We start from the raw sequence: 25,394 nt of genomic DNA, 5'->3' as shown, positions 1-25,394 counted from the left end.
ACGCCGGGAGCGCCGGGCGAGGGGGCCGGCGTCAGCGCGTGGTGATGACGTTAGTGTCGGCGCCATGGCGGCGGCCGCAGCGGGCGAGTGGAGGGTCGTACCGAAGCGGCGCGGGAGGCGCCCGAGGCCGGCCCGGGAGGGCGCGGTCCCCGAGGCCCCGGAAGTGGGCGGGGACGGCGGCGCCGTGCGGAGGCGTGTCTGCGAGGCCCGGTGAGCGCGAAAGGAACCGTAAAGCGAGGTCCTGGGGACCCGGGGCAGGGACGCGTCCGAAGGGCCCCCCACCCCCACCCCAAGCAGGTGCACAGGCAGGATTTGAACCCGGAGCCCGCGCCTGCCCAACCTGCCTTCTCTGGGGCTTCGGTTTTCCCAAATGGGAAATGAGGGATGACCCTTAAGCCCCCAGCCCTCCCTAACGCTGCGTGAGAGCCCGGGCCTGAGTTCCAATGCGGCCTCAGACATCAGCGTGGGGCACACTTCTTTGCCTCAGTTTCCCCCTCTCTAAAATGGGAATAATAACCGTGTTTACCTCCCAGGGTTGCTGTGAGGCTCAGATAGATGATATTTGTAAAGTGCACAGTTCCTGGCACATAGTAGGCGCTTCATCAGTGCTAATTCCTCTCACCGCCTCTCGAGTTGGTCGCTGTGAAGCCCCTCCCAGCCCTACCTCTTCTGTGCCATAGATCCCCGTGTCAGCGCATAAAATAAAGCACGTGGGCAGCAAAGGAAGCCCATTATGTCAAATACAGCCAATGAAGTCGGTGCTTTTAAAATTCCAAGTCAATCTTCCTGGTTAAGGAGTCGGCTCGGAGGGCCTTCCCAGCGCTGACTGTCCATCCACACGGACCTGAGGCCACGTGCCCCTCTGCTCTGGGGTCTTCCCCGGGCTCTGAACTCGAGCTTCCCTTCCCTGGGACGTTGCACGGGGCGCATGATTGACATAGGCCGCCCCAAAGCGCGGGCATGGCAGGAAGCCGGCCCGTCCTGGTGCAGAGAGCCCTGACCACTACCCACCCCCCCAAAACTGGAAGGGAACCCAGACCGTGGTCCAGACACAAACGGGGGCCAGGACCCTAAACAAGTCCCTCCCCTATCCTAGGGTTCTGCTGAATGAAGAGGGGAAACCACGGGGGCTCAGGGGGACCTTCCAGGTGGGGGGACTTTGGTCATAAGAAACAGCCCTGGGTCTGGTGGAAAGGAAACACAAAGCTCCATTTCCAGCTCCATTCGACAAGCCTTAGTTAAATGCCTGCTGGCATTTGTCTGGTCTTTGGCCAAATAAGATGAGGGATTCAAGCAGTGCTGAAAAGGAAGGAATGATAATGACTCTGTATTTATCTTTAACAGGGAGGACCTGCTAATCTCTGATCTCTGGCATTTGACGGAGGGTGAGTAATATGCCATTCATCCCTGAATACGGAAGAAAAGCGTGCCAAGGCACCAGTGGGCCCTGATGAAACTTATTTACTAAGGCTTCTCTTTGTCCCCTTATCGTTAAAAAAATAACGTATTTGATGAACTTAGTACAGATAAAAATGAGCCATGGTCACTCAAAGGTCAGCCTAGCTATCCACAATGGAAAAAGAAAGTGTAGGAAATCATTTATTTCTCAGATGCCTTGGCCAGCCAAATGATTTTGTCCATTGGTGCATACGTCTTGGATCGGTGCAGCATAGTTCATAATTGAATAGATCTAGCCAGATCAACAATCAGGAAATTATACATCCTTATACATCCTTTTTTTTTTTTAATACCATTCCCCCAATGGTGCTAAATTGGTGTTAAGAACATTCTCTTGGAAGAATACAAGCTGCACCAAAAAGATACATGGTGGGTGGGTGTAGATTGTGTTATACGTCTAGCAATTACGTACGCACAAGAAACGTGTGATCAGAGAGGGACAGGAGATAGCCACGTCATGAGGTCAAAGGATAATAGATGGGTGGCCTGCATTGTATTCAAGAAATATGAAAGAATAGGAGAAAGGTGACTCCTCGATGGAAGATGTATAGAAAGATGGAGGCAGCAGAAAACTATTAAACTGTATATTCCCCTTGACTCAGTGATAGATCCTATGCCTCAGTGAGATCAAAGAAAAGAGGAAAAGGGTCCATGTGTACAAAAATATTTATAACAGCTCTTTCCGTGGTAACAAAAGATTGGAAACTGAGAGGATGCCCATCAGTAGGGGAGTGGCTGAACAAGTTATGGTATGGTATGTAAAGGGGGTGGTGTACTATTGTACCATAAGAAATGATGAAGGGGATGGTTTCAGAGGAGCCTGGGAAGACTTGTATGAACTGATACAGAATCAGAGCAGTTTCTACAATAACAATGTTGTAAAGATAGTTATGAAAAGAGCTACTAACTCTTATGAATGCAGTGACCAACCACAGTTCCAAAGTACTCATGATGAAACATGCTAGCTACTTCCACATAGTGAGCTAACAGACTTGAAACATATTTTCTTCTCTTTTTCTTGCTCTATAAAAAATATGGGTAATACAACAATTTGTTTAGCATCTATATACCTATTTGTAATGGGTTTTGTTGTTCTTGCCTTCTCAGGGGGTAGGCGAGGGGAGAGGGAAGAGAAGGGAGAAAATCTCAAAATAAAACAATTAAAATTTTTAAAAAGAAAACTATGGGCAAGAATCACAGAAGAAAGCATGGCAGATGATAGGATCTAGAGCTGGAAGAAACCTGAGAAGCCATCCAGTCCAGCTCCCATATTGAACAGAGGAAGACTCTGTTCTTCCTCTCTCTGGCAGGGAAAGGCGGCAGGGGTCAGAGGTGTGCTTTGAAGCTAGGTGTTCTGACTCCAGGGGCAACAGTGCACTTAGCACAGAAGCCGAGATCTGCACCAATAGAGGGAGTGTCCACACAATAAATCATGGACTCCTCAGAGCCTCTGAAGTGAAAATGAGTGCATCCTGCAGTGTCACATTGTACTAAAGCTCTAACAGTCCCCAGAAGATGGGCATGGCCAGTGAACAGAGATGACACGCAAATTCACAAAATATTTAATGTAGAAAAAAAGCACAATCATTTGTTAAAAGTAAAAATAAGAGAATGACAAGCTTCACATTTGTTCCTTTTCCATAAATCAAGAGATGTGGTTGGAAGTTCATTTTGGAGACCTGGGGGCACCTTTTTCTTCAGGGGTGGACTGTTTTCAAAGATCCTGTTCCCAGCCTCTTCCACACTCCTGCTGCCTGCCCTGAAGAGTGGCTCCCTCAGAGCTGACTACCCACTCCACTTACAGAAGTGATCCATCTGTTTCCCAGGCTAAAGAACACTGACATAAAACTCACGTAGAATAGTTAGGCACAAGTATTGGTATTTTCATGTCTCTCTTCTCATCACGGTATCCTTACACAAAGTGTAGGCACTAAATGTTGCTTTAACTGAATTGCATTCTTTCAGAAGATCCCCAACAGAAGGAGGACAGGGTGTTTGCCTATTTCAGTACAGAGCCATACTCATTCACTGTAACAGCTCGTTAGTTGCTTATACGATCTGTGAGCTTGGGGGGGATGGACTTTGTGATGGTTATCCAGGAAAACTTTTTCAGCAGAAATCAGTTTTAATACCTTTCTTCCTTTCAAACCCTTGATAATTTGACTTATGATATCAGACAACCTCTTCTGTTGCAATTTTGTCTCTTGACATTCAGAAATCATCCAGAAGTGTCTTGCTAAACCTCTGGATCAACTACAGGGAGTCATGGCCCCCATTTCTGAAGCCCTCCAACATCTCCACCTTGAACCATCACAGCACCCAGCCGAAGCACCGAATTCCAACTTTAGGGAAGACTCGGTGAAGACGACGAGCCGTCTTAAATGTGTTTGCTATGGAATCGGGAAGTTTGCTTCGTGTGTCATAGCCTGCAACCAACTAGCATTTTTACTTCTCTTTCTGGAAAAGTTACAGGTAAGGACAGTAAGGGATACTGGCAAAGACAATCAAAATGGAATGGTCTGGCTGGCTCTGAAGCATCACATTTTTCTTTCTTGTGCAGATTCCTAGAAATCACTGCTATATATTTGATCCTCTCTTTAATGAACTTGAAATTTCCGTTCTTAACACCCTCGGTCTGACTGTTCTCAGTGAGAATGAGGTAAGATTTTAAGAGTCAGAATGCGCCAGGGGAAGCTTAGCGTAGATATTCTAAACTCTGAAAGGATGACTTTCAGACACTCTGATGGAGCTCTGCACACTCAGGCTCACTCCCAGATAGAGTCTTTCACAGTCCCATTGGACTGGTAGGATGTCAGGTTCTGCTGGTGAGCACGGTCTTCACAAACTCAAGGTTCCCACTGTACCACCAAGAGAATTCAGAGGACCTGTGGAGGGTGGAGATACTTCTGTCTTTGAGGCACTTTGTATGTTTTCATGCAAAGGTGTTAAGCATGTGGCTGACTTCCCAGTGCCCCCACCAGGGGATTAGGCACCTGAGTTTCGATTTGAGTTTGACCCCACTGAACTAATGACATTAGTGATGGGCTCAGGTCGAGTTCCTTTTGTTGAATTTGATTGGAATGGTTTCTCTGGAGCCTAGCAATCTGTATTCTGCCAGTTATATCATTGCCAAATTTGTTCATAGGAAGGAAAACGAAGTATTTATGGTGAAGCTACCATCTTTTACATGATCCACTGTGGAACAGCTCTGTATAACAATCTGTTATGGAGTAACTGGTCAGTCGACGCCCTTTCCAAGATGATGATCATTGGAAATAGTTTCAAAGGAATTGAAGAAAAGTAAGTGCCTGAAATAATGCATGTAAGGTTTAAGGTAAAGTTTACTTTGAACATTTTCAGATCACCCTGGATTGATTTAAAGCATTTCCACCTTCCTACCCCTGGCTTTCTGTTACTTCTCTTCTAGAATTTGCGTTAAAAAGGGAAACCTAGAAAACGGGCCCCAGAGGTTTCCTTAAGATGAGATAAAACATGAGGAAATTAGAGAATCCACACCAAGTAAAATGACCCTTGTTACAATGAGTGCTTCTGCTTAGTTAATTTGTAAAATTTGTAAAAAAAAAAAAAACAAAAAACAAAAAAAAAAACAGTTGCGGTCAGACTCTGAGGTTACAGCCACATACATTGGATCACTACCTTCCGGGTACAATTATCCACCTGGGGTTCAGCATTGGCTCATGATGACTTCTTGCTATGCCATAAAATCCTGAAGCATTAGAACAGGAAGGGTGGAAGCTGCAAAGAGGCAAATTGAGGCTCAACAAAAGGAAAACCAATAAAGAGACGTCCCAGAGTAGACTGGGCTGCCTAGGAAGGTGGTGAGCTTCCCCTACCTCCCTAGAAGTCTTCAGGTAGGGGCTGGAGGAACAGCCACTATTTGGGGATGTTGTAGAAGGAATCCTCTCAGGTCTAGGTTGGCCCACTTGGCTTCTGGTATCCCTTCAGGTCTGAGATTCTGTTGGCTTTGAGATCTTCTGGCCTCCCTCCCTCTCAGACAGGTTTGAAGGTGTTCCCTTCTAGTCGTTTTAGAAAGTTCTGCCTTCAGTTTAGATACTTCTCATCCTTTTATTGTGTCTTACTTCCTAATCATGGTTTTATTTCTAGGTTATTAATAAGGATTCTGCAGAAAGATTATTCCTATGTGGCAAAGGTACGTATGCTATGTGGTGAGGCTGGGGGAGCAATGTAATCTTTGTAACTCTTCCTCAGTGTTAAAAAGAAAATTAAATTCAAATTGTGTAAGAGAAAATATATTAGCCTATAATTGAAACAAGAATTAAGTGAATATATAGATATTTTCTTAGGAAGTGATTCATTAAGTTTGATTACAATAATAGGTCTATTTCAATCCACTGAGACAACTCTTAGATTGCTTCTTAATATCTGTCAAATTGTTTCTAATTTTTACTCCACTCATTAAAATTATGGTCAAACATTTCTACTGTTCTTTGGACTCTGGGCAGGAGTACCAAAGCTTTTTTTTTTTTTAAATGGGAAGGCAATGTCCCTTGTTTAAGTTAGAATAAATGATTAACACTAACAGACTAAATCTAGCATTCGCCCAGAAGAAAGGGAATAAAGTTTGAGGGGCTAATTGGATTTTACCTTTGGATTCTTTCTAGATTTTAAAAGGAACAGAAGAAATTGAATTTCCTCAGACATTGCACTACATGGACATATTTAACGATACCTCCATCCATTGGTTTCCTTTACAAAAACTGAAAGAGCTCCCCAGTGAAATCTGGACATTCCAAGAAGAGCCAGACTATCCAGAGGGTGAGGAGTTGGAAATCATCAGGAACCAAAGGAAGTTGCCTCAGCCCTTCCTTGGACAACATTAATTCACCATTATTGCACAGCGGACAGAAGCAAAGAGCCATGAAGACCTGGGCTCAAGGCTGGCGTCGGACTCACACTGAGAGATGCTGGCCAAGTCATAACCTCTCAGTTCCCCAAGCAGCATCCACAAGCTCCAGGGGCCACATTCTCCACAACCAAGGCCAAACTGGGCAGACTACAGCAGAACATCTGTGTCACCGGAAAGCTAAAAAGCAGCTGACGTCTTGGATAATTTCAAAGAATTCCTTGTTTCTCTTCCCTAGATGGACCCAGGCTGGGAGAATTTAGAAAGAGGAACCATATGACATACCAAGTCTTCCCAATTGGGAAGGTATTTTTGATTTTTTATAAACTGCTCTTGGCAATAAATGCTTAGCATTTCCTTTAACTGCGATGTCTTCATGATAGAAAGTAGCTGTTGGTCTGTGAGGACAACTGACAATTGGGAAGGAAGGCCTGTGATTAAATTCCATGGCGGAAGTGTTGTAGGTAGGTGGGTAGAAGAGGCGAGATTTTATTTTCCCCCACACCATGGATGGGGAAGATTCTGGGTAGGCAAACTCTTAGGAGGAGGGCAGGAGGCTGGATTCATCTGGGCTGTAGTCTGGTGATGATGAGACCCTCAGGCCATGCCCACCCTCAGATGGGTTCTGGTTTAGATCAGGAAGCTTAGCCAATTCTCCTGATCACTTAACTAGATAAAAAGAATTATAGAAAAGGAAGGAGACATCTGTTCCCCTAAGACCTGGTGTGGATGTGATCAGAGTCTCCCGGCCTACTGTGGATTCAGTAGGATCCCAACAAGTTCGTTTTTAAAAGTCTTTAATACGTCCTTTTTACAACTATCCTGCTTAGGAGCCACACCCTATTTCGCCATATCAATCAGACTCTGGAGGGAAGTCGGCACCCAAGTCTTCTCCCCTTGCACAAACACAACACCCCGGTCAATGTAGACTACAATCCGCCCAAAAGTGTATAATTGTTTCCCTTCGTGCCTTTTTCCAATAACAGGCATGAACACAATGTTATGTTCCTCAGCCTTTGTTTGAATGAGGTCTTTGAAGTTCATGGGCACTGCGCTGGCTGCCACCCCTATGCCTCTCTGGGCCATGTTTTCTGCCTCTCGGCGCTCCTGCATGGCCTCATACTGGAAGTCCTTCCTCCGCTCTGTGTGAGTCAGATAGGCAATGTTTTCCCGAGCCCCAGGCTGCATGTAGGCCCCTGTGGATGCACAGCACAGAAAAAGTAGATATGAGACAAGGGAGTGCTTCAGAGGAGGAGCAAACACAGAAAGTGATGTTTTAACCAAAGCCTGGGGTAACAACCTAATAAACCCCATCTGTCAGCTGTTCATAGTTCAGCTCCAAACCAAAGTCCTAAAATAAAATGCAGCCCTGTACCTTTGGAAGAAATCTAAACAAATAGCCTGGCAGGTTCATGCCCAATTCAAAACAAAGTCCACATGCCTATGGGACAATTGCATTAGGAAGGCCAAGCCGAGAGTCAGCACTTAACTGCTGATGACCGAGTGTACATCCTGAGTGGCCTAATCGGAAATGAAACTGTTAGCACTATCAGGCAGCACTACAAAGTGGAAAAGACCCACGTTCAAATGCTACCTCTGACCTTCCTTGGCTGGGTGACCAAAGCAAGTCCCCCAGAGCCCATTTCTTCAGCTATAAAACAAGGACTGCAGGTTTCACTGTGACTCTTCAGCACTGCACTTTGCAATTCAACATGCTAAATGCCATTTACTAATATTACAAAGAAGGTAAATCTGTGTGGTTTTGTTCAACCACAGTATTAGCTTTAGGGGGCTTTATGTGGCACAAAAATAGCTTTAATATTAAGCTATTTAATAACAGAGCAAGGAATCTGGTTCAATCAAATATGTCAATACAAATATATATGCATATATGTGTATGCGTGTGTATATCTATCTATCTCAATATATATATTTTAAAAGCAGCAGGTGGGTAAAAGCCTCAGTGGGCATTCCGACTTAGAATCCTTCACTTCAGAGATCTCTGCAGGCAGCTCCAACCAGGACCCACCCATAACAGACACCTGCTTTAAGCAGCACTTTCTAAAGGTTTACAAAGTAAGGTGGCACACTAGCAAGCATGCCAGGCTGAATCCAGCCTCGAGCACGAGCTGTGGGAGCAGGAAGCAAACGCCTCAGCTGCTCCCTGCCTCAGTTTCCTGACCTGTAAAATGGAGATAATAGAAGCACTTCCTTCCCAGGGTGGTTGTGAGATGATGTCTGTAAGTGTTTTGCAATCCAAGCACTGTCTCAGTGACAGCCATTTCTTATCAGCTCTGATCCTCACCACACCATACATGTATTATCATCTCCAAGGTCACACAGCCAGTGACAAGAGACAAGATTCTGAACCACACATCCAACCTGGCCCAAGGTGGGAGCCAGGACAGCAGAGCATAGGCCTATCACAAGCCATCAAGCAGGGAAGGTCCCTGTCTGGGGGGGCAGTGAAAGAAGAGCCCCCCGGCTGGTCTCTGCCATACTTCCCCTGTGGAGGCACTGAAGAACAAGGCGGTTTCAGCCTGGGGACCTTCACACCATGCTAGAAGTGTTCCTTAACTCTCCTCCTCCCCAGCCTTGGAGAAGAGGGGGCTGATCCACTCACCAACATTGGAAGACACAGCCCTGTTCATGATGTCCAGTGCTTCATTGAATTTGTCCTTGATGGATGGATGCGCCAAAACCTGGTCTGAGAACATGGACTTCCAGCCCAGGTACCATTTGGTGATCTCCTCATAATTTGGACTATTACTGAGCCAGGAGCAGAGAACCTAGCAAGAAACCAAAAATATCACCAGGATGGCCACAGACACAGGCAGAACTTTGAGACAGTACATTTCATCTCCAATTACTGCTGTACAACCAAACATCAACTGAGTGACTTCAACATCTACTACGTGTCACTAACTGAATTTCATTTTGCACAGTTAAGGGTTGCATCTATTCTGGTCCCCAGCCTCTAGGGTATTTTTAATTTTTCAATTAAAATGTCATTTGGCATTTACTGACTCCAAGACACTTGATTCCCAGTCCTGTGATCAGGCTCTTAACACCCTTTTCTGATACTCTCTTTTTGCAGAAAATTAGGTCTTTAGTGTGCTATAAACATACCTGAAGCCATTTAGGAAAGAAATGTTTCTCAAGGAGTCCTACTAGACTGGAGACAGAGATCATCCCTTCCCAGTCAATCACCCAATAAAAAGCATCCATGTGCTGCTGGTGAGGGTTAATGATTAATTCGTTAAGACACATCCCTGGAAGAGAGAGCAAAGAAAAATGGTGGGATGACATTAATGAAGGCTCCAATCTGACCTTAGCTGTGGGGCTCTCCAAGAAAACGAATTAGGATTTTAAAAGGCTTCCAAAGTCCACTTCTGTTAGAAGTCTGCTTTAAAGATCAGCTGTAAGCTCTAGATGCATCAGAGTTTAAACCAATTTTTTTTCAATCTAGGAATAACCTATTTCAAGATTTTTTAAAAGTAAGCTGGGAAAAGCCACAAAGTTTAAGAACTGTGATGGGGGTCCCACCCTAAGAAGGTTCAAAGAGAATTTGTGAAAAAGGCAAAGCAGGTGCCATTATGATTGCAGCACAGACTAGGTGGTTCATAAATGCTTGTTGGAGTGAGCTGCAATTTGGGGCGGGGCCTTCGGCTCTGATTTCAGATACTGCTGCCTTCCATACTTAACAGAGATCATTTTTTCATTGGGCAGGGAAAGGCATGACGTGCCCCTCAGGAAGCTTCCGTACTCCCAGTTAGAAGCAGACCTTTGTGACTGATTTATGGGCAGTCTCATCACTGTGGAAGAAGCCCTAGCTGTGGAGTCCACCTGGGGTCAGGTCCCTTCTCTACTACTGAAGCTCTGTGACCTTTAACAAGTCACTTGAGCATTAGGAGCCTGAGTTTCCTGAGTTATAAAATGAGGTTGTTAAATTAGACGAAGCATTAAATTCCCTTCTGGTTCTAAATCTACAGTCCTATGAATAAGACAACATCCGATGAAAATAATTACAATAGCTGGCACTTATATAATGCTTACTGTGTACCAAGCCCTGTGCTAAGCACTCCGTAAATATCTCATTTGATCCTCACAGCCCTGGGGGGGAGGTGCTACTATAATCTCTATTTTACAATTGAGGAAACTGAGGCAAACAGGTTAAATGACTTGCCCAATGTCACACAGCTAGTGAGTATCAGTGGCAGAATTTGAATTCAGGTCTTCCTGATTCCAGGCCCAGCTCCGTATCTCCTGGGCCTCCTAGCTGCCTCTGATCTTGGGGGGAGATGATAAGATTCTGTTATACAAAAAGCTGCAAACAAAACATATGCCCAATTTTGGGGGAATGGCTAAACAAGCATATGAATGTAACATTTGATTATAACTATTCCATAAGGGAGAATAAAGAATATTAAAAAAACAGAGAAACCTAGTAAGACTTGTACAGTGACAAGGAAGAAACCAGACCCCCAAACCAACATACACAGTGATTACAACATAAACATCAGCATGCTGAGGCAGCCAATCTCAGGCCCAAGACAACCATCAATAACAGTCATTGGTTATAAATACCAAAGGACCCAAACTCCTGTCTAGCAACTGATCAACTAATTTGGGGAGTGTACCAAGGCCTGGGTCTGGCACACAGTAGGTGTTTACTAAAGGCCAGCTGAGTGACAGTTACTAAATATACAGGGAAATGCTGGGAAGTGTCTTTTGTGTCAAAACAAAAGACATCAATACAATGCCCTTAAAACAATTATAATAGATGACAAGGATATCGATTCTATCATAAGCAGCAGAAATGTGGGTCGGGAGACTTCAGGTTGGCCCTCCAGAGCACCTGAACAGAGGCTGTCCAACCCAGGCGCCATCCTTCAGATCACCTCACCTAATTTGGGCACGATATTTTTGACCATGAAAGCCTCCCAGGAGCCAGGGGTAAACACATCCTTCCAGGGCTGCAGGATAAGCTTGGCCGAGGAATCACTGGGATGCCATTTCTGCAGAGCACTGGATAACTTGTTCCGGATTGGGGAATACAAAGGCTCCAGGCGTGACTGCATGAGTGGAAGCCAGGGATGTATCCACGAGTGGATGGGAACTGTGTCTGTCAGAGGGTTCCAGTTTTCAACCTAGAAAAGCGGTGAGACAAAACAGATAAACTGGAGGGGTTAACTGCCCCTGTATTTTAGAGCCATTTCTCCTTCACCTCAGGAAGGAAAGGCCAGGCACTCTTGTCACATGGGAGACTGAGGGCAATCTGGGAGCCACCTTGAACCTCCATCTAAGAAGGTCTCTGCCTAAAGTTCCACCCTGTACTCTCAGTAATCCTCACAATCATAGCAAAAAGCACACTGCCAATTCTACAGGACAGATCATAATGAAAGGGCAAGTGTGGGCATTTCGACAAGCCCTTCCATGCCCCACCTCATTCCAGCCAAGGATGAGGCCCTGCCCCAAGTGCCAGAGGAGACAAAGATGAATAAGACACAGCCTCTGTTGCCTCTTCTTGGTTCTAGATAATGAGACCACGGCCCCTATTGCCTGCCCAGCCTCCTCAGCCCCCTGGAGCAATCTGACCTAGAAGGGGCACATAAGGTAAGCTGTGGTCTCAGGGAGCTCTCAGATCACAAGAGAAGTGCTAACCAGGCACACTCTAAGAGTCCAGAGGAGGGAAAGGTCACCATGGCCTGCTCGGGAAGAGGGAGGGAGATGAGGAAAGGGCATTTGAGGCCTGGGACCAGCACAAGGAGACAATAAGGGGGTACAAGAGTGTAGGACAGGGGCAGAAGGTCACTCAGAAGGTTGGCCCAGGGGCTGGAGGCAGGCTAGGAAGGCCTGGAATGCAGGGCTGAGGTCTGAACTGTGATTGTTGGGGAGTGTGGAAATAACAGAAAATCTCTCCATGAATAGTGACAGAATCACTGTGCTTTAGAAAGCTGAATCTTGTGGGGTGTGTGAGATGAGTGAAAAGGGGGAGTGCCTGAGGGGAAGCCAATTAGGAGGTTATCCTAACAAGCTAAACAAGCAATATTAAGGGCATGCAATAGGTAGGGGCAGTGAGCAGTGAGGAGGCGAATGATCCTGCATGAGAGATCCCCAGCCACGTTCGGCTTGTTCTCAGTGCTGCTGGGAGAGGAGCCACAAGCCTCTCCTGAAAGCCCCTGCAGATGGCCCATCACTGTACCTCCTTCTGCAGTTTGGGGAAGATGAGCTGGTCCAGTATGTTATCCAGGATCCACACGGGAATAATATGGACCCAGCTATCCAGAAAGTCCACCATCGGGTCACAGTTCCTGGGCTGCCACTGAGTTACAATATTTCGAACAAAAGGCATCCACATTTCCCAGATGAGCCTAGAGTCAGAAGGGGGAGTAAATTACATGGAATTAGAATAAAGCCCATGGCCACCTCTCTGAAAACAGATGGCCATTAATAGCAGCAACCTTTCATCTTTGGGGAATATCAACAGCTCATACCCACAAAGCACACGCATATGGTAGTTCATGAAATGGGGCACTGGGAGGGCAATAGATTTATGCTCATTCTACTCCTGGCACTAAGTGCTAGGCACTGGGCCAGGAAGGCAAATACAAAGAATGGAATAGTCCCTGCTCACCAGCATCTGACCTTCTAAAGGGAAGTCAAGCACCCACAAGATGATACACAGTATAAATATAAAGTTAATAAATACAAAGGATATAAAGTACTTTAATGCAAGGTGATATGGGAGAGAGGGCACTAGCCTTTGGGGGAATCAGAAGAGGATTTATGCAGATGGACTCAAGCTCCATTTACTGGAAGAGAGGGGAAGGGCACTGCAGGCACAGGGGATGGCCAGAACAAGAGACAGGAGGTGGAGGGTCACTTGTGAAGAACACAGAGAAGGCTGCTTGGCAGGAGGCCAGTGGAGTCACACCCAATGAGGCTGGAAAGCGAGCCTGGGGCCAGGTTGGGCAGGGCTTTGGAAGCTAAACAGAGGAGCTCCTTCTGAATTGATTTAGAGACAACAGGAAGCCACTGGAGGTGAATGAGGGGGGCTCACATGGCCAGGTCTGCATTTAGGGAAGATTACATTGGCAGCCACGTATAGGTGGACCAGCACAGGGAGAAACTTGACAGCAGGGAGATCAACGAGAGGCCACTGCAGTAGGTGATAAGGACTATGTGAACTAAAGCAAGAGTTCAGGGAATGAAGGGGAACACGAGGTAAGAGACGTAGAAACAGCGAGATTTGGCAAAGGTGCGGGGTGATAAGAGTGAGAAGTCCAGGATAAGGCTGAGGCTAAGAACCAAGGGGTCTAGAAGAATGGTATGCCCTTCAACAGAGACAGGGAAGTCTGAAAGAGAGGAAGGTTGAGATCAGGGTGGGGAACGTGAGGCCTCAAGGCCACACGTGGCCCTCTAGGTCCTCAAGTGCAGCCCTCTGACTGAAATCCCTTTGGGACCTGTTCTGTGAAGTTTGGAGTCAGTAAAGGGCCACACTTGAGGACCTAGAGGGCTACATGTGGCCTCGAGGCTACAGGTTCCCCACTCCTGGATTAAATGGAAAGATAATGGGTTGAGTTCTGGACACAGCAAATTCCAGTTTAGAATGTAAAATGAGCCAATGGTGACATGGGACTGAAGTTCTGGGGGAGACTAGGGATAACAGTTAATCCCATGACAGATGATGAGGTTCTTGGGAGAGTACAGATCGAGGATTCTTAACCTGGGTCCATGGACAGTTTTAAGGGGCTGTGGATTTTTTTAAAAAAGGGGGTGATACCATTTGATTATAATTGTTTTCCTTCTCAATCCGATGTATTTTATTTGGTGGTTTTAAGAAATTCAAAAAATATCCTGAGAATACTTCTTGTGTTGACTTAGGAATAGGACATGGGTTTTACCAGATGGCGAAAGGGGTCACGGGACACTGGACGGCAAGAAGCCCCAGTGTAGTGGGACCGATCCTCAGGGAACAGCTGGAGTTGGGGAGCGTGAGACAGATGGTGACCCAGCGAAGCAGGATGAGAAAGGGCCATCAGAGGACAGGAAGGAGGCAAACCAGCAGAGGCCCAGAGAGGAGAGAGGATCCAGGAACAAAGAGTGATCAACACAGGCGAAAAGGATGAGCAAGAGACAAAACAGACAGGTCTGGCCATCAGGACATCACTGGTAACTCTGGAGAGCACTTTCAGGTGAGTGATGGCATCCAAAGCAAAGTAGCTAAGGGCTGCGGAGTGTGGATGAGGGGAGAAGGTGAAGGCAGTAAATGCAGGCAGCTTCTCCAGGGTTTGGCAGAGCCAGGACTACAGACAGTCTTCTGGCTACAAGCGGAGGCTCCTTTCTATGATACAAGCATTCTGGGAAGCAACAAGACCACCATGCCCAGCCCAATTCTGATCTCTAAAAGCACAGTGGCAAAGGAAGCCAGTGCCCTGTCACAGGACAGCAGGACTGGGATGCAGAGCTCAGCATCCCGAGCACTCCCAGGAGGCTCCAGGGAAGCAGCGCATGGCGGCAACACCTGTGGAAAGCATCTGCTGCGAGGTCTTGGCCCCCATGGGACAGGATCTGATCATTCTCCAGAAGGCTCTTCCACTTGGAGATGATGCCAGTGCCGTAGGTGCAGTCCTGAACACAAAAACACACACGGTCACTTCTGAGAACTCAGGACATCTGCTCCCCCACAACCCCTTCTGGATCAAATCAAACCTCTTCCCCAGCGAGGGCCCCCCCAAAGCTGCTGAAGCCTCCAAACCCTCCACCTCGGGCAGCACTGACCTTCAGGGGATCCCAGTCCTTGAAGTAGTCCTTCATGAGCGGGTAGACGATGGCCACGGCCAGGTCCACGCGGTCAGACATGCGGTACTCCTCATAGTACTTATCCTGGAGAGTCTCAAATATCTGGGCGCACTCATCCAGTGTGAGCGGATCGCTGCAGTCGGCCTGCATCCTCCGCTCACACTCCTCCACCATCTCCAGGACCTTGCTGAGGTTAGTGATCACCGTCTCCTCATGGGACAGCACCTCAGACATTTTCTCCAGCTCGTGGGTCAGGTTGACAACCATGTCTCTCTCGTACTGCAGCTGCCGGTCGTTCTGGATGATCTCCTGCTCCGTGATATCGATGAGGAGCTGGAGGTTGTGCTCCAGCTCGGGCAGGGCGAAGGCCTGTGGCTTGGCATCTTTGCCGGGCAGTGGCAGCTGCTGCTGCTGGACACCATCCTCAGGGATGTTGTGCTTGTGGCTGATCTGGCTGTAGCTGTAATAGACCTTCTGCTCCCGGCCAGTCATGTCAATCACCTGGCAGGCCCAGGAAGAAGGGACAGGATTAGTGTTGAAGCCCCTCTGGGTAGGATGAAGGTTCCATTCCCCTGCTGCCCCAGGTGCTTGTCTCCCAAACACCTTTTGAGGCACAGAGAATACAGCTACAAATTGGGAGAGGGGAGTACGCTAGCAAAACCTTTGGACCATAAAGCAGGAGACCTGGGCGCCAATCCTGGCTGGCTCAGTCATTTCATACCTATGACTGGGGCCAATCCTCAGTGACCCCATTTGGATCATCTGTCCTGTAGTATATTGTGAGACAAACGCTATATAAACATGAGTCATCATGTCTCAGACTTAGGACTGGAGGGGAACTGGGCCAAGCCCTCAATGGACACATGAGGCACCAGCTGTGGAGAAGGGACGTGTCCTGTGCGGTGATGGGCTGGAGACATACCAGGCACTGTCCCAGACACGAGGTCTGGCTTCTGGTGTGAAGTCTAGCACAGATCCCAGCCAAGAACACGGGCACCGGCCAAAGCTTCTCAACTACACAGCTTGACTAGCAGGACCCTCTGGGAATACATGTCCTGCTGACACCCACATGAGCTCTGTGAAGTCCTGGAGGATTCCTCAGCCATAGCCCCCTGGCCCTCAGACATCCCCAAGGCTGGGCAGACAGAGCCTGTTGGGGCCAGGCCTGGAGTTGGACATGCCAGGAAATTTTTCCACTATCTTGTCCTTCTCCAGAAGCAACAAACACTCCAAATCTAAGACTCCTCCTCAGAGAAATAGCCAGTTTTCCATTTTAAAAACAGGACATGTTACCTGTTTTCTCTGTTAAATAAAAATCTCCAATTTCAAGCTGGAATCTGTGGTGAATTGTCACTGCTATGTACACAAATCTATAGATCGCTGAATCACAGAATTTCAGGGTGAGAAAGGTCCCTGGAGACCACCTGGAATCCTAACCACATCACTAACAGAGGATAGGGCAATCCGGTCCCCCACCCTCCTACCTACCCACCTGACTACTGGACAGCTCCACTCAATCTCCTGGTGCTGCCAGAAGAATAAGGCTCATTCTGCTTCCAAGGGGCACACTCTTGAAGGCAGGTCTCATGCCCTTCCCCCCAATCTGCTGTTCTCTAGGCTAAACCCCACAATGAGACAGAGTTAATTCTAAACAATCTCAGGATGGTGTCAAGTTTCCAAATTCACTATACCTTAACCTGGGAAAGCTCCTTCTGGGGGGCAGAGAGTTTCTTGCCAACTCTGCCTTTTGCCTTCAATTCTTCAACTGTCTTATAGGAGTATTTGGGTTTCTTCTTGCCCCCGCTGGGATCTTTCCTCCACTGGCTGAGCTCCTTCTGGAACTCCTGAGAAAAGTGATTAGGTCAATCCGGAAAAGGAAAAGACTGATTCATAATGTGATATTTATTGTCAGAGTCTGCTAGAAGAGATTCAGCCTCCATTAGTAACACTGCCTGGCCTACTATATCCTAAAAAAACAAACCATGAAATGCTGGCAGCGTAGGCCCCAGAGTAGCAGAAATCTTCCTCACATGGCAGCTTGTATCACATGCCATCAAATCCAACGAGAATCACGAACAGTATATTATGCTGACAGCTTTTTTAGAAAGGAAACAGAGACAAAGACAGTTTGCAGACAAATCCTGGCAATCCAAGATTTTGTTGACAATCAAGTCTTGCTCCCTGTTCAGCAGGAGGAGCCAAAGGGTTTACTCCCTAGTGACTGACCCCACAGAATCAGGGAAATACAGGGTTCCCTTCCCTGGTGGCACAGCAGATAAAGCAAAGATACTCAGGGCTCCTAACAAGCCGTTGCCAGCTCCACAGAAGGGCCAGCCACCTACCTCCCGCCCCAGGGCAGGCCAGCACTCCCAAGTTACCTCCTCAGCCTCTTCTTCAGAGTCAACCACGGGGAAATCCTGCACTGACTGAGTGGTCCGTTCTGAACCATAGGCACCGACAGCACCCTTTCCTTTTCTCTGTTTGGCTTCAATTGGATTAATGATACCTGCCAAAATGCACACAAAATGGCAGCTTAGTGACATGGCTCGGCAGAGGGCCCTACTTACTGATGAATACCAAATCCTGGAGCCCTTTAAGGAAGAAACAGGGGCAGCTAGGAGACTCAGTGCATAGAGCCCTGGCCCTGGAGTCAGGAGGACCTGAGTTCAAATCCAGCCTCTGACACTTAACCCCAATAGCAAAGAAGAAGAGGAGGAAGGAAAATAAGGAGGAGGGAGGGAAGGAGGAGGGGGAGAGGGAGAAAGGGGAGGAGAAGGAGGAAGAGAAACACAATAGCAGTCCACATCTACACAACTCAACAAGTTGCTCCAAGGTGGCAGGGCAACAGAAGTGATTCAGCCTCCTCAGAATGGTGGAGTTGGAAGGGACCTTATGGGCCACCCGATCACAGGAGCATGGGCCCAAGAGGTACCAGACACCATCTAATTTTAAAAAGGAAACTGAAGCCCAGCAAGAGAAAGTGCCTTGTCCAGCTGGAGAACAGCAGAGTCAGTAACAGAACCTGGGTTTCCTGGCTCCCAGCTCAATGTAGTTTATATTCCCAGGGTCAGAGTAAGAAGGAAGCAATGTACCAGTGGGGACAGAAAACCTGGGTTCAAGTAACAGCTCACTCACCCTCTCACGCCTCCAAGCAGCTCTCTGTGACTTTTAGAGGAGCTGCCAACCTGCATTAAGAATAACAATAGCCAGCTGTATAGTGCTCAAGGTTTGCAGAAGGCTTTACATGTGGTTTTTTTCCCATTTTCTCCTCACAACACCCTTGTGAAGTAAGTATGATTATCCCCATTTTATAGCTGAGGAAAGTAAGGCTGAGACAAAGGTTAAGTGATTTGCCCAGGGCTCACAACATTATTAAGTGTCTGAGGCAGGATTTGAACTCAGGTCTTCCTGACTGTGCCTCCTTGCTGCCTGGAGACGAAGTTCCTACCCAGGGCTCTTACACCAATGATAGAACAGTCCAGTCCAAAAAAAAAAAAAATAGAACAATTTTACCACAGCAACATTGGACAAAAATAGTTTTTTCAAGTTCAGACACAGTAAGAAGATCCCTATGAGATAACAAAGCCCTCACCTGGAAGCATTCTCTCCCCTCCCCAAGGTCTCATCTCTCTCTGTTTCACCAATCACAGCCTAACTTGTATTTAAGCTTCTCCTCTAAGTAGATGGTAAACTCCCTGAGGGCAGGCGCTTTGGCGTCTCTAGCCTCTGTATCCCCAGCACACAGTACAGTACACTGGTAAGAGCAGGTGTTTAATGAATGTCTACTGAATTGCTAAGAAATCTCTATAAAGATAGGAATTTCTATATGAATTAACAGTGGGAAAATATTAGCTACTACAGCAACTTCTGTTACAGTCAATTCAAAAACTTCCCTCATGTGACCTAATTCAGAATTTGCAATAATTCAGACAGAATATATACCAGATTAAAACAAAACCTATGGCCCAGCCAGTGAACTTTCATGTTGATAATGCCCCATTTAATTGTTCATGTAAAATAATCCCAGCAGCTCAGAGCAGTGGCCTAAAGGCTGGCCTTGGGGTTTGCAAGCCCTGGGTTCTTGTCCTGCCTTGGACACATGCTGGCTGGGGGACTGTGGGCAAGCTGCTGCACCTCTCAGTGCTCGAGGCAATTGTACGATATAGGTAAGTCATGAATATGCACCTGTGGAGGGCATTTCCCTCTTGGAGATCCCCACACTGAAGAAATCACAAATCAAGACCCAGTCAAAAAAGATGTTTACCAGAGTTCATTGCAATTACAATGAAGAAAATTTTTCATTGACTTTGTTTTACTCACGAGTACCCAGTAATGGAGGGAGCTGGGTGGTGCAGTGCATAGAGCACCAGGCCTGGAGTCTGAATTCAAATGTGACCCCAGACATTTACTAGCTGTGTGACCCTAGGCAAGTCACTTCACCCTGTTTGCCTCAGTTTCCTCATCTGTCAAATGAGTTAGAGAAGGAAATGGCAAACCACTCCAGTATCTCTGTCACGAAAACCCCAAATGGGGTCACAGAGAATAGGATACAACTGGAAAATGACTGAACCACAACAATGCAATAACAATCTAGTTTTTTATACAACCAATACTTGGAAGTAATCAAAGTGTCTTTTTTAAAAATCTGCAACCTGGGATTTCCCTCATACAAAAGATTTCTTTCCTGGCCTTATTCTAAATCGACAACATCATAATATAGTCTATAAATACATTCACCTAGTTCTCTTTCTAGTCTCCATTTTCAAGCACGTTTCAATGCCACATTCCAGTAAAAATTAAAAATGGAAAGGAAAAAGCTACTGATTTCCAAACACATCCCATTTGACTTATTTCATACCTTGTGCATTCTTCCCAAGGCCTTTTCCTGGGACATAACCCATCTTCTGCAAAAGCTTCTGTCCTATGCCTTTGGTGTGCCTCTCCCAGCTGCCAAAGTCGGTGAAAGATTTGGCTCCACCTACGAATCCTTTCTGGCTAGGTTTAAAATTGCCTCCCTGATGAGAGAATAAAGAACATAATAAAAATGAAGGAAGGTCTAGCAACAACTGAACATTCTGAAAAGTTCTGCTTGAACCAAAAATTTGCGATCTATAATGGAGAATTAGGGGGAAATGTAGTTGAATTCTTTAAAACTCACAAACTGAAAGGGACCACATAGAAATAAAACATGGTGCATCTTTATCCCAACCTTCTCTTCCCTCCAGGCTTGATGACGATGGGTAACCTGGAAACCTGCACCCTCTGAGGGTGTGAGCACCTTCCCAATTCTCTGGCAATCCTTACTGTTTTTAACTTCTTTGGTCCAAAATCTTTAGGAAAGTCCTCCTGTTTAACAGGCTTCTCCTCCTCATCTGAATCCTCCTCATCAGCTTCCTCGGCAGCTTTCTTCAGTCCAGCACTAATGAAATTCACAGGAGCAGAAAAGTCTCGGGAGCTGTAAACACACCACAAAAGAAGAGACTGTAAAGACAGCTCTCAGAGAAGCCTCTTTAGCTGACAGGTGGCACTGCGATCACAGATGAGGAAAGGCTGTGCAGGAAATGACCAACATAATGCTACATGTTAGCTTTCAAGGGATTCATTTTAAAAGATGATTAACCAATTTAAATCCAAGGAATATCAAATGTGACTCAGACAGCTGTAGTCTAGGAAAATAGACATTTGAGGCACAATGAGCACAGCTTAGTTCAAAAAAGTCTACGTCTCTGCCCCAGATCCAAATGTAAGTCTCGCAAATGATAATTTTAATGAAAAGAATCAAAGATCCAAAGGATCTGTGTTCATTTAATCTTCTTTACTAAACATTCCACTTTACCTAGTCATTCCACTGGCTACTGTTCTACTCAAAAAACCCCAGAAAAGCACCTGTCTAAACGACCACGGCAGCAAGAGTAGCCGAATGAAAAGAACCTTCTAGAACAAAACCACCGACAAAGAAAGCAGAACCACACCTAACAAGTCATATGGGGAAATGATTATGCTAATAATATATTATGTGTTTAACCACTTGGTGAAACAAAATGCTAGAAAACTGCAGATCCATGAAATTAATAACATGAAAATTCAAGAGCATAAGAAATTAATGCCATAAAAATGATAGTGATTTCAAAACAGCCTATTTCAGGAACACTTTAGCAAGTGTCATTTAATCTCAGTTCCTTACTGAGTAAATACAATTGCTTTGGGTGGTCAAGAGAACCTAGGAAAACCACAAAAATGAAAAGAACTAAAAGTCCCGTGACACAATAGAATGGGACGTGAATCAATCAACTAATATAAAAGTCTATGTCACCATACCCACAGCATATGGCACCTCTCACGTATGAAAACATCATTTCTGACTCACTGCCAGGAGAACCCTTAGCCCTCTCGAATTGATTCTCCAAACCCTCCCCTTTTTGCCTTTTATAACTAACCACACACATCAGTGAGAAAGCTAGTTAATACCCTCTCATCTTCCTCAAATTATACTTCCTGATCTGTATGTACACATTGCATCCCCCCATAGAACACATGTTCCCTAGTGGAAGGAGGCTCTAGAATGGCCCTAGAGAGGCCTCGTCTCTATGGCTTTGGAGGTCCTCCAGTGGAGATGGCTCCAGGGCTGGGAGTGGGGGGAGCATAACAGCCTCCCCCTCCTCCTTTCTCCCCTGCCACTTCTCTTGGCATCTCCAGCACCTCGCACAATTCCTTGAATAGAAGATAAATGAATGCATCAATGAATGCTGATCAGGATCTGTGAGATGATGGTACTTAGTCTGGGTCCCTGAGGACCTTTTTAGTTTGAATGATCTATATACCAACTCATAGATTCATAATCTATGGCTGCAGGACGGAGTACATACCAAGTCATTACTTCAATATCAAAACACTCTAATCAGCAGGGCTCACCGGCCAATGACAATAATCTATAGATTAGAGAATGATGACCTTCCCAGAGCTGAAAGGCTGACCTCAATTGGTGCAGCACATTCTCTCCTGAAGGAAAAACTGAATGCCCAGAGGTAAGAGAAGTACACTTGGCTACATCTAATTCCCTCATGGCTGCACCCAGAAGCAGCCATCCCTGTACGGTAAATCCCAGTACCGTTTGCCTCCAAAGCTGGGCCGCTCATCTTCAAGGTCGCGCTCAGCCCACACTCCATATGTGGCCTCCTCCTTGGTCTGCCAATGACGCTGACGGTTCGGATTGAATTCGTTCTGGAGGTCCCAGTCCGTGATCTCAAAGTTCTCCATCTCATCTTCTTCCTCATCAATGGCTCCTTCACCCTCTCGGTAGAGATGAGACAGCGACATGGTGGCAGCCCTGGTGGAGAGAGGGGGAAAGGGATGAAAAGGGCAAGATCTTGTGACAAACCTTAAGCTTGAATCCTGTCTACAGAGTCTACAACAAATGACCATCTGGCTGCCTGTTAAGAAATATCCTGATAAAAAAACTACTGACCGCCCATAACAACTAACACTACTGTCAAACAGTTCTAATCAGTAGGAAGTTCTTCCTTATGTCAAGCTGAAATCTGCCTTCTAGTAACTTCCACTCATTGGAAATAGTTCCTGCCCTCAAGGACCAAAAAAAGTTAAGTCTGATCTCTCTTTCCCTGCAAGAGAATTTAAAATATTTTTAGATACCAATCATGCTGCCTTTCCACCCAGATAATCAAATATGTCAGTCTTACACGACTTTAGGACCTCAATAAATTGGAGCCACATTAGTTAGCTTACCGTTTTGAAAAGCTACTATCATTGGCAACAAATAAAACAGGAGGCACTTGTGAAACCACAATGAATAACAAGGATCAGTTGAAGGAACTGGGGAAGGTAAGAGAAACATCTAAAAGAGGGAAGTGTGGTGTAGTGGGGAAAGCACTGAATTTAGGAGTGAAAAAAAAATCTTAGAAGACACTACAAGTTCATCACTTATTCTGCAAAGGAAGACATTGAGGCTTCGAGGAGGAAGAGACTTCCCTGAGGCCAACGAGGAATAAAGGTAAAAAGAACACTTTTGAGGAATCTTCAATGGTTTTCATTTGTTTGGCTTGGGGTAGCTCATTCCAGCTTTTAAGTCCATGCAATTCAAAGAAAGCCCCTAACGAAACACTACTAAGCAGTTTAGAAAATTCTGCTATTACCCCCATTTTCATGTATGTATAACAGAGGATCTAAATAAAGCTGGGAGTCTTCCCACTCTGACATTTACCAAATATATGACTGTGCATAGGTAACTTAACCTTTCTGGTCTCAGTTTCTTCCTCTGTAAAGTAAGAGCGCTGGATGTGTTTTAAAAAGAGTGTTCTAGGGCAGCTAGGGGGCGCCACAGTGCACAGAGCGCCAGCTGGATTCGAGAAGACCTGAATTCAAATCCAACCTCAGACACTTACTAGCTGTGAGACCTTGGGCAAGTCACTTGACCCCAATGGCCTCAACAACAAAAACAAGTGTTCTAAGGTTTCTTTCAGCTCTAAAACTATAAGAATGGCTCCAAACCCAGTGCCCTTTCCACCGTACAAGTGCCTGTCTTCTTTCCAGCTCTGACATCCGGGCGGTGCGTCTCTACTTTCAGAAATTATTCCAGCCTGATGACGGATCGCCCCGGCAGCAGTGCTGACTCTTCGGCCCTCACTAGATCTCAGCTGCCCATTCCAGGTCCCAAGGTCCCTCCCAGCTCGGACATCCCCCGTTCTAGGCTCCCTCCCATCTCTGATGTTCTGATAAGGAAGGACCCAGGACCCGGAGTCCTGTAGACAGAGTTCGAATCCCAGCTCTGACGCTCAACTCCCAGGGCGACCCTTCCCCTCCCCGGCCTCAGTTTCCTCGGGCCCGGCGGCCTCCAGACCCAGAGCCCTCCGGCCGAACGGAGGCGCCTCCCCCAGGCTGTGCTCGGGGCCGCCCCGTCCCTGCCCCACGCCAGCCATGCTCCGCCCTCACCTCTCTTGGACCCGAGGCGGGCCTCGGAGGGTCCTCGCTGTGCTGTCACCGCCGCCGGTGCCTCCCGAGCTGCCCCCTCACCCCGAGCAGCGACCAAGGGGGTCCGAGTGAGGAGTCCGCCACAGGAAGCGGCAGCCAACTCAAAACGAGGCCCGGCGCGCCGGAAGTGACGTAGAGCCCGCCCTCACACGGAAGCCAGGGGGTTGCCTTGGGAATGAGCGAAGCTGGCCCTAGAGAGGCCTCGTCTCCATGGCTTTGGAGGTCCTCCAATGGAGATGGCTCCTCCTTCTCTCTCTCTCTCTCTGTCTGCCTGTGTCTGTCTCTCTCTCTCTGTCTCTCTCTCCCTCCCCTCCCCCTCCCCCCATCATCCCATCATTCTGTCTCTGTCTTTCTCTGTCTATCTCTCTCTCCCTTCCTTTTTTTGCATTTTTTGAAAATTCTAAACCCAGAGCATTTCTGTATACAGAGCAAAATGATCCCTTTAATCGTTATTTCACAATGATGACTTTTTTCAAAAGCTTGTAATAAATTCTGGTTTCACTTTCAAACTATCTAGCTTGTCTGGGCTTCCTTCTGAACTTTTTCTGTTCAGTAGCCTACATTTGGGGGAGGAATCACTATGGTTAACTTCCATTACCTCCCCAAGGTGAGAAAGAGACAGACAGAGAGAAAGAGAGAGATCTAACAAATAAGCATAATCAAGACAGTGAGACAAAAAGGATTAATTATGCACCCACTGTATGCCAGGCACTGTACTAAGCCCAGGGGTTGCACATATAACAGTGACTAAATTGGCTCTCACTCATTGCCAGAAGGACTATTGCATTACATTTCACCCGCTTTCCCCAGGGTTCTATAATATCCCTAAAGGCGTTTTGGGAAGGGTCTAAATCCCTCTGCCATTTGCTTCAGTCCCCACAGATGGTGTTCACTCCTCTGTGCCTCAGTTCCATTTAACCACTTAATGGTGGGAACAACTTTTACAAAGGAATACTTACTTTAAAGGTACAATAAGAATAAATACACAAACTTTCCCACCTCACCCCCAACACATGTGGGCATAATCCCCACATACCACCTCAGCTATGGAGAGCTGAAGAAAGGAGATTAGGTCTGCAGCCTAGCTCATGTTCTAAATAGCACAGAACCCCCAAGTTCCAAGTCAAAAGCCCACGTTGGGCTCCAGTGCCAGGCACCCTCCCCTGTCTTCTCAGGCTTCCTTGCTAGACTGGCTGGCAGGAGGTCACTGGTTCTGGACTTTGGAAAGCAGGGATTCCACCTATGCCTAGTACTGAAAAGG

General features: G+C 46.6%; 2 protein-coding genes across 2 annotated transcripts; one reads left to right on the top strand and one right to left on the bottom strand.

Annotated features, from left to right (window-relative positions):
- Nucleotides 1-64: 64 nt before the first annotated feature.
- On the top strand, nt 65-6,706 carry SRRD (SRR1 domain containing). The gene is made up of 7 exons (XM_036750799.1): nt 65-210; nt 1,345-1,385; nt 3,674-3,930; nt 4,019-4,117; nt 4,604-4,758; nt 5,584-5,629; nt 6,102-6,706. Exons 1-7 carry the CDS (start codon nt 65-67, stop codon nt 6,318-6,320), a joined length of 963 nt encoding a protein of 320 aa, XP_036606694.1. The 3' UTR covers nt 6,321-6,706.
- On the bottom strand, nt 6,129-24,241 carry TFIP11 (tuftelin interacting protein 11). The gene is made up of 13 exons (XM_036750786.1): nt 24,095-24,241; nt 22,257-22,475; nt 20,453-20,603; nt 20,007-20,163; nt 17,527-17,654; nt 16,840-16,992; nt 15,128-15,649; nt 14,871-14,977; nt 12,549-12,717; nt 11,250-11,493; nt 9,473-9,615; nt 8,967-9,132; nt 6,129-7,539 (listed from the first exon to the last, which is right to left on the bottom strand). Exons 2-13 carry the CDS (start codon nt 22,463-22,465, stop codon nt 7,184-7,186), a joined length of 2,505 nt encoding a protein of 834 aa, XP_036606681.1. The 5' UTR covers nt 22,466-22,475; nt 24,095-24,241; the 3' UTR covers nt 6,129-7,183.
- Nucleotides 24,242-25,394: the final 1,153 nt, after the last annotated feature.

The sequence above is a fragment of the Trichosurus vulpecula genome, chromosome 1 (assembly GCF_011100635.1).
Source record: "Trichosurus vulpecula isolate mTriVul1 chromosome 1, mTriVul1.pri, whole genome shotgun sequence".
Taxonomy (NCBI): Eukaryota; Metazoa; Chordata; class Mammalia; order Diprotodontia; family Phalangeridae; genus Trichosurus; species Trichosurus vulpecula.
Note: the sequence above shows the minus strand (reverse complement) of the source record. Positions and strands in the feature narration are given on the sequence as shown.